Source organism: Semicossyphus pulcher, unplaced genomic scaffold, assembly GCF_022749685.1.
Source record: "Semicossyphus pulcher isolate SPU_LCO1_2020_fin unplaced genomic scaffold, fSemPul1.0.p SCAF_6, whole genome shotgun sequence".
Classification (NCBI taxonomy): domain Eukaryota; kingdom Metazoa; phylum Chordata; class Actinopteri; order Labriformes; family Labridae; genus Semicossyphus; species Semicossyphus pulcher.
Genome location: NW_027211737.1, coordinates 23,890,365 through 23,908,926, shown reverse-complemented (window position 1 = coordinate 23,908,926; position 18,562 = coordinate 23,890,365). Strand labels below are relative to the sequence as shown.

Genomic DNA, 18,562 nt, shown 5'->3' with positions numbered 1-18,562 from the left:
AGTAACTGCTCACATTTAAACCTGATCTGGGAAACATGATGAAATATAACTCTTACAACAGGTGCATTGCTCATTAAGAGAAAAGTGCTGAGATCGACAAAAATCAAACAATAGAGCGACCTTATCAGGGAAACGTTTCTTATGATCGGGCGGAGTCTCTGCTCAGTTCAACGCTGAGGTCAGGAGGCAGATGTGAGGGGAAGATAGCTGTTTGTGCTGCGGCTGAAATCCGGCTCGAGGGTTTAATTAGGCAAATACAGAACAACACAATGACCTCCGAAAGTTATATATGGGAGTTGTAATTTGCACTGTGAGAATGTATTTCATTTTTGTGTTTTATTGTGATGTTTTTAGTTTTTTATTGAACTAACTATGAAAGCACACAGAGGCAGAAGTAGGAGATACACAGCAGCCAGAGATCCTCAGATAACCTGCACTTTGACAAGATGCCCGGCCAATTAACAAACCCCTCAGCAGGAGCAGTGCCCTCGCACATCTGAGGGTGTGGCCCTGACACAGGAGTGCGACATCGTCTGACACAGCAGAGTCGGCACTTAGCAGGCCGACGCGAAAGATCCACGGCTGTGCTAACAGTTAGCTTTAAGATTTAACAAGCTGGAAACACAAATCAGAGTCCAGCATGAACTATTATGATCATCATCCCACTTAAATTGTGTTCAGCGGGGACAGTGTGCACCCAGGGATCTATCCTCTCCGTCAGATGACACCACAGTGTGACCCTTAACCCCCCTGTGGCCCTGGTCCCCGGGTGCCTCAGCAGGCATGATTTGTGGGGCCGGGGGTCTGCTGTATCAACCACAAATCAAAGAAAGAGGAGGGGGGATCTGTGTGCTGCCATCAATTTTTACACTTCAAACAAACCTCGGGTCACAGATTACACCTTCAGACACTTATCTTCGCTCTGAGCAGACTGGAGCTGACACACGTCCATTACAGATGTCGCCCAATGTCGCCCTTCAGTGGCTCTCTTAAAGAAAAAGACATATGTAAAAAAAAATATAATTGTTTTTAAGTGAAATGAAGCTACTGGTCAGAGTGAGACAGAAGCAGTTATATCACAGCAGAGGGGTCATTACAGCAGCAGATCAAAAGCAGTCACAGCTGCTGCAGGGACACATGTGTGGTCCAGGCCTGAGACAGAAAACTGACACAATGGAGCAAGGCCGCTTTGGTGATACGTCATATAAAGGATGCATAAAACAAAACAGAAGCATGCAAAAACGTAAGGTAAAATATCTATACTTTATGAAGACAGAAATAAAGAAAAGTAAGCCCTCACTCCCAGCTGATAATCATCCTCCCACCCCCGTTCACTGAGCTCAGGATCAGCAGCAGGACTTTATCTTGGCACCATTAAAGTCTGCGATTAACAAGTGAGGAGCTCCTCTGAAGATATCCAAGACGATGGTCTAATCTGACCATCTGTTTCTTATCTGCTCGCCTTTATTTTTTAAATTTACTAATTTATTTGTATAAGGGATAGCGGGCCTGCAAGCAGCAGGCGGCCAATCCTCTCCCTGGGGAATGAGGTGTAGGTGGGACCCACCTGGTGTCTGTGTGTGTTTGCTCTTCCAAAGTAGAGGATGAGGAATAAGCAGAATAATTTTACTATAACCCATTTGACTTTTTTTCTTTGAACTATTTTGACCTACATGTGCTAAGTTTTACTCAACTGTTGGGCTTTCATCAGGTAAGAAACCGGGCTCCAACTTTACATTAGACTCCCCTCACACTGGCTCCATGTGCAGTACAATCTGCAGGCACTCACTGCAGGCTGATACGCTGCGATCCAGAGAGTCCCTCCTTTCACCAAAGACATTTTTCAGAGCATAATCCACTGTGAAGCTTAATGCAATAACTCTCCGTTATCACCACTAGGAGGCCTGACTTGGACAGATTATTAAATCTAAACTAAATATGCTATAAATAATGTTTAGTCCTGTCTTTTGTTTCACTTCTTTCTCTGTGATGGACTGAATCTCATTGCAGGAGCTACATATCTGATGAGCCGAATTAATAATATGTCAAACGTTTCTTCTGCAGGTGGTTAAAATGTCCCTAATAACAATCTTTATCCTCATATTTGGTGTTTAAAATCCATAAAAAGCCCTTTCTAAACGTTTTGTTGTGTGTTTTATTGTTGGACAATCACTGTATGATTAGTAAGTAATAACTGCCAATTTATTTCCATGAGCTGTAATTTAAATAAAGAACGAAAATGACCCATACAACACTTTTAAACTTTAAAATAGCTAACATGGATCACCTTTCAGACATTTGACATCAAAATGTGTTATAATAATATAATATTTTGCACGTCTTGCCCTGTAAACTGCATGTCTACTCCTAAATGATGAAAACAGCAGGTTAATGAACATGTATTACTTCAGGTTCAATGAAAAGGATTTAGAAATACACACTGTTAGCTCTGCGATGGTGTCAATGTGAGGTTTCCTTTTGTTTTTGTAGCAAACCAGTGTGTTTGCTCGTCCTTTTCTGATGGAAATGAATCCGCAGACTTGAGAATTGAATTCACACATGCGCGGAGCTGCCCGCTGACTTTTAATCTAATCTTCAAACAGTTTGCAATTCACTGTCGATCTAATTACGTTTTCAGTTCAAGGAGACTCATTACACTCGTAGACTCATATTTCTGACGTGTTAAGCCTGCGACAGTGACTTTCTTTAATCGTCCATACGCGCTAAAGCGTGACTCGGACAGTTTGCACATTTAACGGCCGTTAAATCGTTAGTTTAATGTGACACACATGAGGAGTTGAAATGTGTCCAGACCTGTTCCGCGCATGAGCAGAAATCCACTTTGACTAACAAGGTCGCGTGTAAACTAATACGACAATAAAAAAGTTTTGTGTCGATTAAAGGATGATAATTTCACAGGAGAAGAGGAGAGTGAGACAGGGTGGTCCAACCAGACAGACAGGTCTGCTTCTGTTTATATGATGCCATTTATTCACCAGTAATGGACAAAAAGTGATTCAATCAACTGTAAGATTTTTATCTGTTTATTGCTATGTCTGTTGCTGTTTATTTGAGTTGTTATTGTTTGTATTAGTAGAAGTAGCAGCAGCAGTAACAGTAGTATTAGGCTAGCAGTAGCATTAAATGCAATAGAAGAAGTAAAGCAGGAGTAGCTACTAGAACTTGCTAATTTTTTCAGAATAAAATGAAATTACAAATGTGTTAAATTGCCTGATTGCCATTTTATAATAAGAAGAACTATACTTGCTTTAAAGCACTTTTTAAAAGTGCTTTTTGTAAAACAACAACAATAAAATAAACAAAACAAATAAAAAAATATGTCACATGAGGTGTGCAGGTGCAGCTAAACAGACACAAAAAACACTTGTGTGCTAAAGTAGTAGTAGTAAAAATATGATTTAGCCTACATAAATGGGTATTTTCAGATTTTATCGATGAAACTGATTTTGCTCGTTTTCTTTCTTCCAGCAGGCTGGTCCAGAGTTTTTGTTTTATTGATGCATGATTTTCCATACATTTCTAAAAGTTGGTCATTACTGTTTCAAAGTTTTAAAAAGCAAAACATTGGTAAGGAGGGTTTCACCTATGTAAAGGGGCTCCTCTTCCTACAGGCAGAGGGATGGGCTCCAGAAGAGGTGAGAGAGAGGAGGGGGTAGGAGGGAAGGGGGAGGAGGAGAGATGTTTTACTGAAAGGAGGAGGGAGAGGGGGGTCGTCCTGGGAGGGAACCAGGGGGGTGTGGAGGGCCGAGTTTAAAAAGGCAGACAGCGCCAACAGTCAGTCACTCTCACACAATCAGCCCTCTCCTCAGATTCCAAGCAGCAGTGAACTCAACCTGCAGCTCCTCTGACTTCTACTGAGAGTGACCTCAGGAGCTTTGGACCTGTACAGGACTCTAATTTTTGCTTCCTGAAAACAAAGGATTTTTAAAGATCTTTTCCTCTGCAGCATGGAGACCAACACTGGGGAATATCCTGATATGTACGACTATTATGACGACAATGAGACTGCCTGTGACTTCTCAGAGTGGGAGCCCTCTTACTCCCTCATCCCGGTCCTCTACATGCTCATCTTCATCCTGGGTCTGTCGGGTAATGGCGTGGTCATCTTCACCGTCTGGAGGTCCAAAGCCAAACGCCGGGCTGCAGACGTCTACATAGGTAACCTGGCCCTCGCTGACCTCACCTTCGTGATCACCCTTCCTCTGTGGGCGGTGTACACGGCGCTGGGCTACCACTGGCCCTTTGGTGTGGCTCTGTGTAAGATCAGCAGCTACGTGGTTCTGGTCAACATGTACGCCAGCGTGTTCTGCCTCACCTGCCTCAGCTTTGACCGCTACCTGGCCATCGTGCACTCTCTGTCCAGCACCAGGCTCCGCTCTCGGGGCACCATGCTGGCCTCCTTGGGTGCTATCTGGTTCCTGTCCGGCCTTCTGGCAATCCCCACTCTGCTCTTCCGTACCACCATGAACGACATAAACAACAGGACCACCTGCGCTATGGACTTCAGCTTGGTCACCATTAACCAGCGGCACGAGTCCCTCTGGATCGCCGGGCTCAGCCTCTCCTCCTCCGCCTTGGGTTTCCTCCTGCCTTTCTTGGCCATGACCATCTTCTACTGCTTCATCGGCTGCACCGTCACCCGCCATTTCAACAACCTGCGCAAGGAGGACCAGAAGAAGAAGCGTCTGCTGAAGATCATCACCACGCTGGTGGTTGTGTTTGCAATCTGCTGGACTCCCTTCCACGTCCTGAAGAGCATGGACGCCCTCTCCTACCTGAACCTGGGCCCGAGCTCCTGCGGCTTTGTGCGCTTCCTGCTGCTGGCTCACCCCTACGCCACCTGCCTGGCCTACATCAACAGCTGCCTCAACCCGTTCCTGTACGCCTTCTTTGACCTGCGCTTCCGCTCCCAGTGCCTGTGCCTGCTCAACCTGAAGAAGGCCATGCACGGCCAGATGAGCTCCATGTCGTCCACGCTCAGCGCCCAGACTCAGAAGTCGGAGATTCAGTCTCTGGCCACAAAGGTGTAGAGAGGCAAAGTTTGGGTGGAGTGAGGCTGCGGGCCGGTCTTAGCTCCAGCCACTGGAACACTTGTAAAAAAAGACTTCATGTGTCCGTTCTTCAAAGCTGGTAAGAAGACATGATGAACTTTGAATTGTCACTGCTCACAGTCACGAAATCCATCAAGAGGTGGACTCTGTAAAGTTTTCTGGACTTGAAGCTGGAGCCAGCCGGCTGAGCTCCATAGCTCCTTCGTTCCTCAAATTCTCAGAGAATAAACTTTATTTTTGTTTGTCCTGCTCTGCAAAAAAACTCTCATTTCTACCACACTGATGTCGGGAACTGTGACTCAATCTACACGCAACTCTGTTTACACTGGATGAAACATAAAGCTGTACAGTATTTTCATACCATAGCATTTTTTTTTCTTGTTCAGATGTATTGCTGTTTTGTTTTAGAAGCACTTGTTAAATAAAAATGTGTGAGCAAGGGAAATCCGACAGAGCAGAAGCAGCGTCCTCCTAAAAGCTTGTTGTTTGTGAAGGTGGAGGTCTGGGCTGCAGGAGGGAGGAGGAGGGGGGACGTAAGAGGAGAAAAGGTGTTGCAGCTTAATTATATAGTTTGCGGGGAGGAGACGGGGGGCAGACAGGCAGATGGCAGTTGACAAATGTTGTTGGGGAACAGGAACGGGGCGGGCGGGGTGGAGGGGTTTCATGGTGTAGTCACGGCACTAAAGGGGACAAAGAAACTGTAAATAAATGTTCTGATTTGATGCATATATGTTTTATTTTTTGACATCACTGTAACTAACTACTGTATTAAAGATGTGATCTATGAGTTACTGAGTGTGTGTGCAAGTTTTTAACAGCTCATTCAGACGGTGAAAAAGAGATAACATATTTACTCCAAAGGGGGTCTTTTGAAACCTCACCTGTAGTTTCACATCAGTTTCATTACACCATCCTGTTATCTCAGCGCTAAGTATCTCCTGAGGGTGGAAGCTTTGTTATGAATGCCTCGCATTTGGTTTACACCTTCAGACTAATAGATCTCTAATCTCTATTGATTCACGGCCAGTATCCAGACTGTAACCGGATTATGCAAAGCGACCGTCATCCTGAAAGTGTGTATTCGATACTCAGCTGTGAGTTCCATCAGACGTGGTACTTTAACTATTTGATGACACAGTCCTGTGGGATACAAACAAAGATTTTGCCCATTTGAAGGACTGTATTTATTGATCTTTTTTTGGGCCCAGCAGGTCACCGTAGATGGCTGTCACCAAAAGAGTTTGGCTCTGTTGGAGGTATCTGCCTGTTAGAGGAAGTTGATCGTGTGGCCAAATGCGTCTTAAATTGTTCGGTCAAGTCAGGTCTCTGGAACTAATATTACAAAGAGTACAGTATAGACCAAATAATAATAAAAAAAATCAATTAAAAGTCTTCTTGAAGTGTCTTCAGTTCACGTTAAACAATGTTATTTAGCGTCACAAAGCATCCATCAGAGGACTATCTATCTGCAGGAGGTAAAACCAACCAAAGCCCACAGGTTCCCTGAATAATAGGGTCATTACCAACAAGTGACTCTTCTGAGGGATCCTTTGATTTGACAGTAATGAGCTCTGTTGGACATAATCACCGTTTAGAGATGGCGGCGGCGGTGGAAGCAGGGAGGAGGGGGAAGTGGGGCTCTAATCCTGGCAGAAGTGAGGCCACCGAACAAGTCAATATTTGTCCCCGCTGACAAGAGATCGCAGTTAGAGCGGTTGGAGGGGTGCAGGGCGGGGCGGAGAGACAGAGAGAGGGAGGAGAGGGGAGGTGGGGGTCTGACTGCAGATGCTCCAACACACTGGGCAGAGGAGAAATAAGAGTAACTGCGGATGAGGTGAGGGAGGGAGAATCGCACATGCTGGAGTTCGCTTTGCATCATGTTTTAAAGTAACAACATGTGTGCGGCGGTAAGAATGTGACGCCACGTGATTCATCTTGTCTTCCTGTGTGAGAGATCATGTGTTACTTATTGTCCATACTGGTAAAAGTGGAGCCAACTTTGACAGAGGTGGAGCTGGAAATGGATCACAAGACGCTTCACGGTGATGTATGTGAAGGCCTGGAAATCAGAGTTGCCTAATCACACAGTTACTCTTCATATGGTTAAGTACAACGCCAAGTGGAAGGAGGCCATTCAAGTGCCATTAGTTCCTATATAAAGCACACATAACAAAGCTTTTACAGCATCATTAAACAATATAAGAGCTGTAACAAAAGCCCCCAGCGTCCATGTAAAGACAGTACATATGAGTCTGACAATAAGACAGTGGATTCAGGGTGGAGTCGATCATGCGTGCCGCACTGCTCACACTTGTTGTTGTTATTGAGATGAGCCGGCCTGACAGCTTGTCTGATGCTGTTAGCCGGCGAGTCCACGTCGCGCTAACTCACCCAGAATACCAGCTGAGCGAAGCACCGGGGGAACACGGGGGACACCGCCGACACACAAACAACAACTGTGTGTCCGAATGATCATAAATGTTGTTGTGTGTTCGTGTGTGGCCCGTGTGTGTGTGTGTGTGTGTGTGTGTGGACGGGATGTTTGGGTGTTGGCTTTACAGTGCTCGCAGAGTATTCTTAGAGGGAGTTCAACCATGTTAACCCACTCTGCTCTCATAGTTTCTACCCCATCAGGAGAGTAATAGAGCATGAATGTTTTTGGTTGTTATGACCAACAGCTGCCACCTCTTGTTAAAACCCTGCAGCTGTTTGCATGATTTACTTCACAAATACGACACACAACTACACAATAAATGAGGTACGGTGACCCTTTGGTTCTTCCTGATTTAAACTACACACATTAGATCTTTCTTGAATTATCATTTCTTGAGCTATGTGTCTGTTTTATTGCCCTTTATTTTGTGGACTATGTGTCAAATCTAAAGATCAAATAAGAATTAAAACAACCTTTTGAAAAAGATAATTAATTTTCCTTAAAGCTCCTGTGAGGAACTTTCATTTTAAGTTGAACCTGGTGACCCCTGTGGACCAAGCTGTACGTCTTATCTCTGTGCCTGTACATGTGAATAATGTTTTTAGTCGAAACGTTTCCCTCACTGTGAATCTTTTGACATGGAAAATGTAAACAAAAGCTGTGTCCCAATCCATGGGCTGCAGCCTTCGAAGGAGTCGGTCCACAGAGGATGCTCCATTCATGGCCTGCGTAGACCAAGAAAGCCAAACTGAAATGAGACGGTCTGGTCTACCCTTGCGTCACCAAAGGTCGCTTCTGTCGCCTAGCAACAGGTAGCTAACGGGCTAACTAGCTAGCTTAATTAATGTCACATAAGTTATTATTTTAAAGATAATTTGTTTCAAGGGCCCTTTCGTTTTCTTAAACATGTGTAACACTTGCGATTCGATTGAGTTGAAACCAAAAACTTTCACATTTTAAAGTGTATTTCTCAGCCGTTAAAAAAGTCGTTTGAACTGCCGCACAAAGCGGCCCTGGAAACGGAGGACGCATTTGTCAGCCACATCTGAAGGAGCCTTCGAAATGGGACAGACTTCGACACACTTCTGTGACGCAATCGGCCTTCAGATACGTCCTTCGAAGGCTGCAGCACCTGGATTGGGACACAGCTAAAGGCTGTTATGCTTGTTTGCTGTTAATCACTTCGTCTGACATTAAGAATAACTAAGTCAATCTAATTCCTGATGGCCTGGTTTGCTTTTGTAGCTCATATAGAGGCATCCATATTAATTTCAGTCTGTTTCATAACCAGATAAAAACTCCTCACAGTAGCTTTAAGTGTTCAAACCATTAAATACTAAAACAGAACAAACAATATGACTTTCTTTCCTGTCTCTTTTTGTTGCTACTGAAGATGTGAATCTGGTCACAGCTGCATCTTTAAAATAGACTTGATAATTTGCTTAAACAGCCGGGGACTGTAGTTTTAAGATAAGATTTCTCAATTTGGAATATAAAGTGGGGCTATTTTCACCTGCGTATGAATACATATATGGTGTTCTTGTATTAACAACAGCATGATGGTATGAATGGGTCTCACTAAAACATTTTCTGTTATAGTTGCGGTCAAAAATGGCAGATTTCACGTAAGTTTATTAAAAAAGTTGCACTGTGTTTTTTTGTGTGTAACACATAACACGTCTACTGTGAGTACAGCAAAAAAAAAGTAGGTTTTGTCAAAGCATGCAGTCTCTAGCGTGCGGCATTCGAAAGATATTAGAGATACAGTAAAAGATTCCCTCTGATGTTTATATAACATTGCACTCTTCAGGGGATCGATATTTGAATATCAAAGAAGACTTTAATGACTTTACACGTGCAGGGAAATAGGATGATTGGTCAAATTTGCAGAAAAGTAGATGCTGGTTGAATTTGTGTGAATTCACTGGAGCTCAACATTGCAACTTCCTGGAGCGACTGAAAAATAAAGTGCACTGTGTGTGTGTTTGTAACCGGGGAACCTCCATGTTAATTTGACTCCCACTTCAGCTCCTCTCCCACAAAATAAACACACAAAATGTATGTTAGCTTAATTTGCTAAGAATTGCTAACCATCTCTCCCATAGGGGAATTGTACAACAGGGCAGAAGGGAGGGGGCAGAGGGAATTAATAGAAAGTCCCAAAGAAGAAGAAATGAAAGCGGAGGGGCTCTGAACTACAACACATCTGGAGTTTGGAGGTTCCCCTTGTCAAATGTAAACTGGAACCAGTTAACAAATTGATAATAACAAAAATACAAAATTTCACTTCACTTTTCCTTTAATCTTTCTGGTAGCAGCGTCACTCTGCATCTTCAGACCAAACTCTGGTGAAACACATGAAAGCAGCAGACACAGGTGCCGCTCTGCCGTCAGCGCGAGCTGCCACACCCAAATGGTGCATCTGAACCAAAACACAACTGCTCGCCTCTCCTCAGATCTCCCTGCTGTTCATCCCACCCAGGCTGCAACAAATGCACCCTGTAATGTGTGTGTGTGTGTGTGTGTGTGTTCATACACACATGTAAACAGAGATCTGACACATTCCACAGGCTGTCAGCGCTACTTTCTCTGTTGCATTCATCCACCTGTTGCCAGACTATAACACACACGCACCACACACACACACACACACACACACACACACACAGACAGCATCAGCTTGGGGAAACGTATCACAAAGGATGCAGTTAGGGGAATATCTCTCCATACACTCCATCCATTAGTTGTTCTAATGCAGAGCAGGAGTAGCAAAAGGACCTTTAGGTGTCCCTTTCTCTGCCTGTTAGTCGTATCTGTAAATCTGGAGCTCAAACGGTCGACTGGAGCCCCAAAAAATCAGGAAAGAGGACTCGGTGGAGGGGGTGAGGGTGAGGTGTGGGCATTTGTTCCTATGTCTGAGTGTGTCTGAGTGTGTGTGTGGGCGGTTTGGTAGGTGGGCAAGAGCGTGTGTGGTACATTCAGTGTGTGTTCTTTACCTCTCCCCGTGTCTTGAATGATCTGTTATTTCTTTAAAGGCCCTGACAGCATATTTCTTTCTATTAGCAGTAATGTGGGTTGGACATGAAAACAATGTTTTTTGATAAAGTTTGGCTGTTTTGTTTTTTTCAATGGAGAGATTTTCATGTTTTTATGGGTTTTTTTTATGTGCCCCACTTGTTCCCCACTTGTTTGGAGGAGGCGTGGCCAAATTAGGAAATTGTGATGTCACATCATTGCGTTTGAATCAAAATGTAGTGACAGTTGTGGCCTTGCATGTGTATGTGACTGGCACTGTCACTCAGTTCTGGTGAAATCACACACACATACATTCATCAACAGTCATCGGTTAGCAGAATTTTTAAATGCTGCACTACAATTTTTGAGGTTTTTTCTGTGTTGAATTTATAACTCACTGAATATTCCTATAAAAAATACTTAATACAAGTTTTAATGGGCTTTAAAACGCAATTTGCACATGATGAAATCCGTCATGTGGGGACTCAAGAGACGCAGATAAGAACGGCAATACTACTCTCAAGTCTTTCTGTTCATTATCAAGATTTAGCAAGCACAGATTAGCTTAGCTTAGCTTAGCTAGACTGGTGCCTTCACATGTTATTGCCATGAAGTTTCTCAAGATTGTCAATGAGTGTCTATGGCTCCAGTATTTATTCACCGTATAATTTGCCGGGGAGTGTTTGCACTTTCTTTTGGGTTGATAAAATGATCTTAATGTAGACTGGGTAGGCTACATGTTCCTTTAACAAATCCCTTTTTTCTTTGGAAAGATAACCATACGTTAGCAAACAGGTGGGACTTTGTATGAAGGACGGTCTTTAAGCTCCAGATTGACAGCTTTGTGATGAGAAACTGTCCAGAGGATTAAGGTCTGCACTGTACAGATAATAACATAAAGTGTCTGAGTCTGGGGTCTGAGTTTGAGCCCAGGATCAGTCTAGACAGCCGAGACTCTGATCCACCAAAACAAGTCGGTCCCAATGTTTTGCACCTTAAAGCACTTCTTCTTTCTTGTTATTTTTTGTCTCGGTGATGTCGCCCCGCCTCTTAACGCCTTTACATTAGCTTTAATGTAATGAACTGTTAGCTTAAAGAGGAGCTAACATGCTACATTTGATCTTGATTGTTCATTACTCAGAAGTGATGGAGAAGCCTGATAACACTAAAAGATGCAGATGAAAGATTAATATATTAGCTGATAAGTTTACAAAGAGTTATTGATGACGTGATTAAGTAATTTTTAAGTAAAAAAAACAAAAATTATCTTGTTTGAGCCTCTTAAACGTAAATATTTTTCTGGTTTTCTTTGTCGTCTACTTCATGATAGTGAGCTGTCGGTCACACGAAGGATGTTATATTGGACTATAGGAAGCTGTGGTTGGGGGCGGCTGTGGCTCAGTGGTAGAGTAGGTCGTCTTTCAAAGTTGCCGGTTTGATTCCCACCTGCTGCAGCCTACATGTTGAAGCGTGCTTGGGCAAGACACTGAACCCCAAATTGCTCTCGAAGGCATAGCTATCAGTGTGTGACTGTGCGCTAATAGTTAGACCCTGATTAAAGACTGGCAGGCACTGCCATCAGTGTGTGAATGTGTGTGTGAAAGGGTGAATGTGACATGTAGTGTAAAAGAGCTTTGAGTGGTCTGAAGACTAGAAAAGTGCTTTATAAGAACAGAATATTTCACATTTTGTGCAGTAAATGATTCATGTAGAAAATAATCTGCAGATTATTTAATGGTGAAAATATTTGAGCTGTTATTGTATAAACAGTTTTTCCAGCATTCATGGGAACTTCTATCCTCGTATAATTTCCCCTGTACTTGAATCTGTGCTGATTTTAATCAATGAAATTTCCCACAGACTTTGGACTCCGAGCCAGATCCCCATGAATCTTATCAATAAGAAATAATGGGCCGTAACATGTCTAATCATGCCTCACAAAAGTGGCCACTCGAGCTCCTAATACACACCGTCACCTCCGTCTCTCTCCTGTGACGGCCCTTTACTGCTCAGGAATCACAATTGAGATCAGCCTGTCTCAGCGATCTGTCTGACCTGGAAGTGGCCTCTCTGTGATCGTTCGGGGCTCGGGAACAACGACAGCATTTACATGAGATCAGTGTGTTCATGGTAATGCTGTTATCTTCTGGGACATTTCAAGAGGTGATTAGGAAATCAAATGGATCTGTCCTCTAAACACCGCCCTCGCTGTCATTGTTATTCAGGGTCACGTCCGCTCCACCCATTACAGGTCCAACTACAGCTGATTGGGAGGATTTTAGTCTAAGTCTTAGCTTAGTAAATATAAGAGGATTTATAGTACACTGTAAAACAAGAGTTAAACTTCAAACATATGTGGCACGTATGCAAATAGAAGATGTATGTACACATTTAAGTTGGCAGTGACATCACATGGTACATGCCCCCTAAAGAAAAAATAATCTAATAATATAAACAAACTTTTATTTTTGTGTTGTGACTCTTTAATATCTATTGCTAAAGATAAGAATGATTTTCTCTTTTCAGCATGACTTTAAAATTCAACACCTATAAAATATTCAGTTCTATCGTCACCAATGACGACGCGTCTCCATCTACTTTCATTGTACAAAACTGAAGCCAATATACCTCTCGCCTTTCCTCCTCTACTCTGCTAATCTGGAACAGATCGGCTGCAGGAGCTGGATTTATGAGCTATACTGTAGCCAGTCAGCAGGGGGCGCTGGAGATATATTGGCTTCACTTTTAGGGAGCTGTCATGTCAGTTTTAAAAAAGATCTTCCAGGAATCCTTCTAAAAATAGTTCCCAGGCTCGCCCACAGAAATGTCTGGGCCCCTGAAAAGGTCAAGCGAAGGGCCCTAAAATAATTTATATTATTATACAAATGTATTTATATCAGTTTAAATCAATAAATGCGTGTACTATCTCGACATGCTCTCCCCGATATAAACACATGCTTACAAACTGATGTTGAGACGCTTCATCTTCCTGCTCAGAGGAAGACGTGGTAGTGGTGGTGCCTTCACTGGCGCTAACTACCTCCTGGTCAGTCATGCTCACTGTACGTTAGCCTCCTGGCTGAAGTTCGTCTCTTAAGCCTGGCTCGGAGCAGCCTTCTGGGCTGATCGAAGAAAGTCCTTGCTCCCTCTTTTTCCTCTCCTTTCCTTTTCTAGCATCTTCATTTTTGTGCAGATACTGGCATGGCAAGGATTCGAAAGACAGAACCTCTATCCATCTATCTATCTAGCTATTTATCTATCTATCTATCTATCTATCTATCTATCTATCTATCTATCTATCTATCTATCTGTGCTGCATGGTGCATATCAATGAGGCCTGTTGCTGCTGCTGTTGGTGGACATCGTTAGGCGAGAGATGCTGCTTCCGAGGACGCCGTGGTTTGGCCAGACCTGAATGTGCTGGGCTCTCGTCCCCTCCGGATGTGGTCGTTCGGGGCTCATCGTCCTCGACACACAAAGCTCCTCTTCACATCCTTCTCTATCCCGTCCATTGTGAAGGGCCCGCCTCGAGGCACACGGCTCCTGAGCCTGCTTCAGGGCTAAATGCATCTCCTGTCACTGGCTGCTCCCCGTGCCAGATCAGCTGCTGGACGCTCTCAGGTGCTCAGGTCTCCACGAAGGAAATACGAGAGGTAAATGACAAGGTTTGGATCACCTGAGGCCTCGAGAACAGGAAGTAAGAACGCTTTGGAAATTAATTCAGCCGGATGTAAGTTTTAAAATGTTGTTGATTTTTTTTTTACCCTTTGAGCATTTTGATTCGCACACTTTGCACGCAGCCTTCTTTGCCGAGTTACACATCTTCTCTCTCTGGAGCTGTTCAGCGTATCAGGAGTCCTCTGCTGTTTGGCCACTAGGGGGCAGCAGATTGCAGCGCTCAGTCAGACAGCTGGTTTCTAACTTCAAATTGGTGATATGTTGGATGAGACACTCGATACTGACCCATCACAAATGTGATATTTTACAATTTGCTCTACGTCAAGAGAAACATACATCCTCTTTTTAAATAAGCTCTACACAGGAGCAACATCTTGAATGAATGTAGTAAAGATAGTTTAGCCGTAGTTCATGTTGCAGCTACAACAGTTGTCAGTTATAAAACTGCTTCATTATGTCCACAAAGAAAGTGACACTGAACTATTATACATCCAGATGTGATTCTTGTGAGCAGATATGAATGAACTGCTGCCATCTGCTGGTCAGATTGCACACTTACCAAAGTCTTTTTCTCAGAGGTAAAGTGTATGGTGATTACTCCTGAGGTAAGGTTTTGAACTGGCCACATTTAAGCAGCAACTTTCAGTCCTTTTGTGCTATAATCCAAGTTGAGCTACAGAATCTTGTATCATCTACAATGTTACGGCTGTTTGCACTTCCTGTTCTGTGTGTCCCTTTTCCCCGTCTGTAGCTCTGCAGGTGATACTGATTGTTGACGATGTGCACCTGGCCTTGGAACAGTATTTAAAGTCATAATCTCAAAGAATTTCATTTAAATAAATGTCTGTTAAGTCTCTGTCTATCGCCGAATGAGGTAACACAATGGTGATTGAGCCGATGGCCCACTGATGAAAGCCTTTGCATTTGCAGTATATAGTATTATTACAGACCGGGTGTCTGTGGCGACTTTCATGGAAAAACTCACAAGCAACGCCCAGTTAGTGATGCGTTTTCCATCAGCCAGCAGTGGTTGGTCTGGCAGAGAGGGTAGGCGGAGCTAAGCAGCTGCTTTTTGGGTCTCGACAAGTGTTGTGAGTAAACAGTAATCTACTATGGCTGCACAAACAAAGAAAAGATGGATGACTACAGATACAACTTCAAAAATAAGTGAAAATCCAAAGAAAAAGAAGCAAATTCGATGCTCAGATGAAGCAAACAGTCTGAAAAGGAAAGCGACCGTCAGCGAGGAAAATGAAGAGTTACAACCGGAGCCAACCGTGGACATCACACATGCAACACAACACTGTCTGGATATCTGGGAAGTATGCTCCCACAATTACCGTTTAAGGTTGAGGTTTTTAGAGTGGGTACGGCTGCCTTGTTGCCTCTGTTAGTCTTTATTTAATGATTTGGTTCTTTATGTGTCATTAATACATCACATGGATTTTGAGTGTTCAAAGGTGTTTTATGTGTTTTTGTTGGGTTAGAATGTCTCATGTTGCCTTCTATATTACCCTCTGGTCACCAACAGGCCATTTTACAGCAGACTTTTTGACTTGTCATAGCAGGGACAGCACAGGTGTATGGAGTCAAATAAAGGTCAAAAAGATTTAGAGCTAGAGAGAGAAAGGGTCAGAATGTGTGCTTGTAACTTGAGGTTCACACATGCACATAGAAAATGTGTGTGTCTGTAACTCAGACTTTGTTGAAAATATTCAAAGTCCAAACACAAATAGTTTCTATAGTTACAAAAACTGTTTACACATTTGCAAATCTTTTCTGTGTGCACAAAATAATTCTACATCTGCAAAACGTATACAGTCACAAACAATGTTTTTTATGCTTTCACAAATTTAGATACTTGCATGCAAAAAAATTTCACATGCAAAACATGAAATACAATTTCAGGCTGTGAAATTACTTGTGAACATTATTTTGCAGTTTCAAAATCTTTTTGACCCTTATTTGACTCCATACAGGTGTTACTAATAACATTAACGAGGCTCTGTTTGATTCAAGCATCCTAGTCATGACAGTGTGAACGTGAGGCAGCATGCACAGAGACTGCAGGTACGTTTCCTTCCTGTCTTTACCTGCAACCAGTTTATGAAAAAATTATAGTAAATGGGAAATCTCTTACAAGATACTTTATTTTATTACCTTTATAGTTGCAACGTTTAATTTCTACAATAAGCTCGTAGCGTAGCTCAAATTGAAGCAACAATTATTAAAATCATCCAACTTTTCTTCATCTCACAGGTCAAATCAGTTTCCTGTCTTGGTTTTTGCCTGCAGAGTCTTCTTGCGCTGGTGCAGAGGGGGGCAGGTCGGGGGCAGCGGCCTGCGGCTCTGACCCGGCTTGTTTCCGGCTCTGGTGAGCACGGGATCTCTCAGCAGCAGTCGAGAACACTCGCCCTTCGAGGTGCTCAGAGTCTCTGATTTGGCTCGCGGGCAGATGATGACGGGGGCGCAGGTCTTGGGGATGATGGTGGTCATGGTGCGAGTGAGGACTCTTCCTCTCCTGGAGGACAGAGATGGAGCTGCTGATGGTTTCTGTTTCCTGTCTGGACCTCGGCTCTCGTGTTGCTCTTGGGGATGTGTCTGCTGTGGATTGTGAGGTTTAAGGCTCTGCATCTTACTCTCCAAGTCCTTCAGAGCCTGGTCAGTGTAGGCCTGCATCTCTTTACGCACCTGAGAAATCTGCACTGCAAACTCTTCTCTTAAGGCCTTTTCACTGACCTCAAGCTTCTCTTTAAATAGTGCACACAGCTCCTCCTCCTTTACACTCATCTCATGTTTACTCTCATCCTTCAAAGTCTCTGCTTGTTTCTTCTCCTCACTGCTGACGTCTCTGACCTCAGCTTCGCCGTTCACCTGTGCAATCTCCGTCTCCCTGTCCCTGACTCTCTGCACCAGCTCCAGTATGCTGCTCTTCGGGGCCTTCATGCCCACCTGAGATCTGATCCGCTCACGTACCTGTTGGAAAACAGTTTGCATTTTCGCCTGCTTCTCCTTCTCTGCAGCGACGCTGTCCTCCAAACACTCATTGTCCAGACTGACAGAGGAGACCTGCTCTTCTGCTGCAGCAGCGTCTTCTTTCTGCTGCTCCTGGTGTTCCCCGTTCACCAGGATTTGTGGATTTGTTTCAGAAGGAAAGTCGCTCATTTTCTCTGCTTGTCTTGACAGCTGGCTTGCTCCCTTCAACTGAGCTACTACGATTATGTGAGGATGGGTGTTGTGGGCGTTTGTCCTTAGAGGGGCTGAGTACCAGGGGATTTAATGCAGCGTGATGTGATAACGTAAAAAAAAACATTGTGTTGAGACACCAGACATGCAAGCTAAACCATTTTAAATATCAAATCTAGCAATATCTAATGTTTTCAGAGAGATTAGAGAACCTAGAATAGAGTCTGGAAACAACAGTCTGAGTGCATGACACTCTAACAGCACTTAAAATACATCCAACCTCCCATATCCCACTATTAAATTACCCAATAGTCTATATATGTAAAGCAGCTGATATTATATAATCCAGCACATTGTGTTCCTCAGTCTGTATGGGTGTAGTTGTCTCTCTTGACAACATCAAACCTCCAGGTGACAGTGTGAAAAACAAAGGTCTTCAGGGACGGTCGCAGAGGGAGCTCAGAGGGGCGGGCGTCAGATTCTCATTAGTGATCTGTTCCTGGAACGCAGAGCCGTAACACACACCTAACTGACCTGTGCACCTCGACAAGGCCGCTCATCAACATGTTTTCTTTGGAGGGTTTCAATAAATATGCAACAAAAATAGTGGTAACTGTAAGACGGCGCACAGAGTTGTGAGTAGCTGCTGAGGAATAAGTAATGAATGAGTTCCTGTACAGTAAAGGACATTATGGTAGCCTTGATAATGGTGATTAATAGTAGGTGATTATTCTCTTAGTAAACATATTAGACATAATAACTGTTTTCTGCATCATTAGTCATTCCTGATCCCAACAATAACAAGGGGTAACGACTCATTAATTACTCACTCAAAGTGCACTTCAGGGTAAAGTGATGAATCAGTCCCTCAGTGTGTCGAGTTAATCTGACCACTACTTATGAATGTTTGTTTTTTTTTGCAGTTTCTCTGCGAGTCTCAATTCATTTTGTTGTTTTCAGGACATTAAGATGTTTCGTAACAACGATTTGTGGGAATTTTGGTGATTAGAAGGTATTTTTGATTCATATTTTTTTTATCTAACTCTTGTTTCATTGATATTTTTTCTATTTCTGCCTTTGTTTATGCCTCCTCCTTATTTGTTCTACAGTTGCTGCATCACTAACCCTCTAGATTAATAAATGTTTTAAGATGTTATCTTAAAGATGTAAAGGCAGT

At 43.3% G+C, this 18,562-nt stretch overlaps 1 protein-coding gene across 1 annotated transcript; it reads left to right on the top strand.

Annotated features, from left to right (window-relative positions):
- The first annotated feature begins 3,823 nt into the window (after nucleotides 1–3,823).
- aplnra (apelin receptor a) lies at nucleotides 3,824–5,848 on the top strand. Its single transcript, XM_069683068.1, has one exon. The coding sequence runs from the start codon at nucleotides 3,969–3,971 to the stop codon at nucleotides 5,049–5,051; it is 1,083 nt and encodes a 360-aa protein (XP_069539169.1). The 5' UTR covers nucleotides 3,824–3,968; the 3' UTR covers nucleotides 5,052–5,848.
- Nucleotides 5,849–18,562: the final 12,714 nt, after the last annotated feature.

Excerpts from the sequence above, each read along its gene's own strand:
- aplnra (XM_069683068.1), top strand. The coding sequence starts at position 3,969 with ATGGAGACCAACACTGGGGAATATCCTGATATGTACGACTATTATGAC.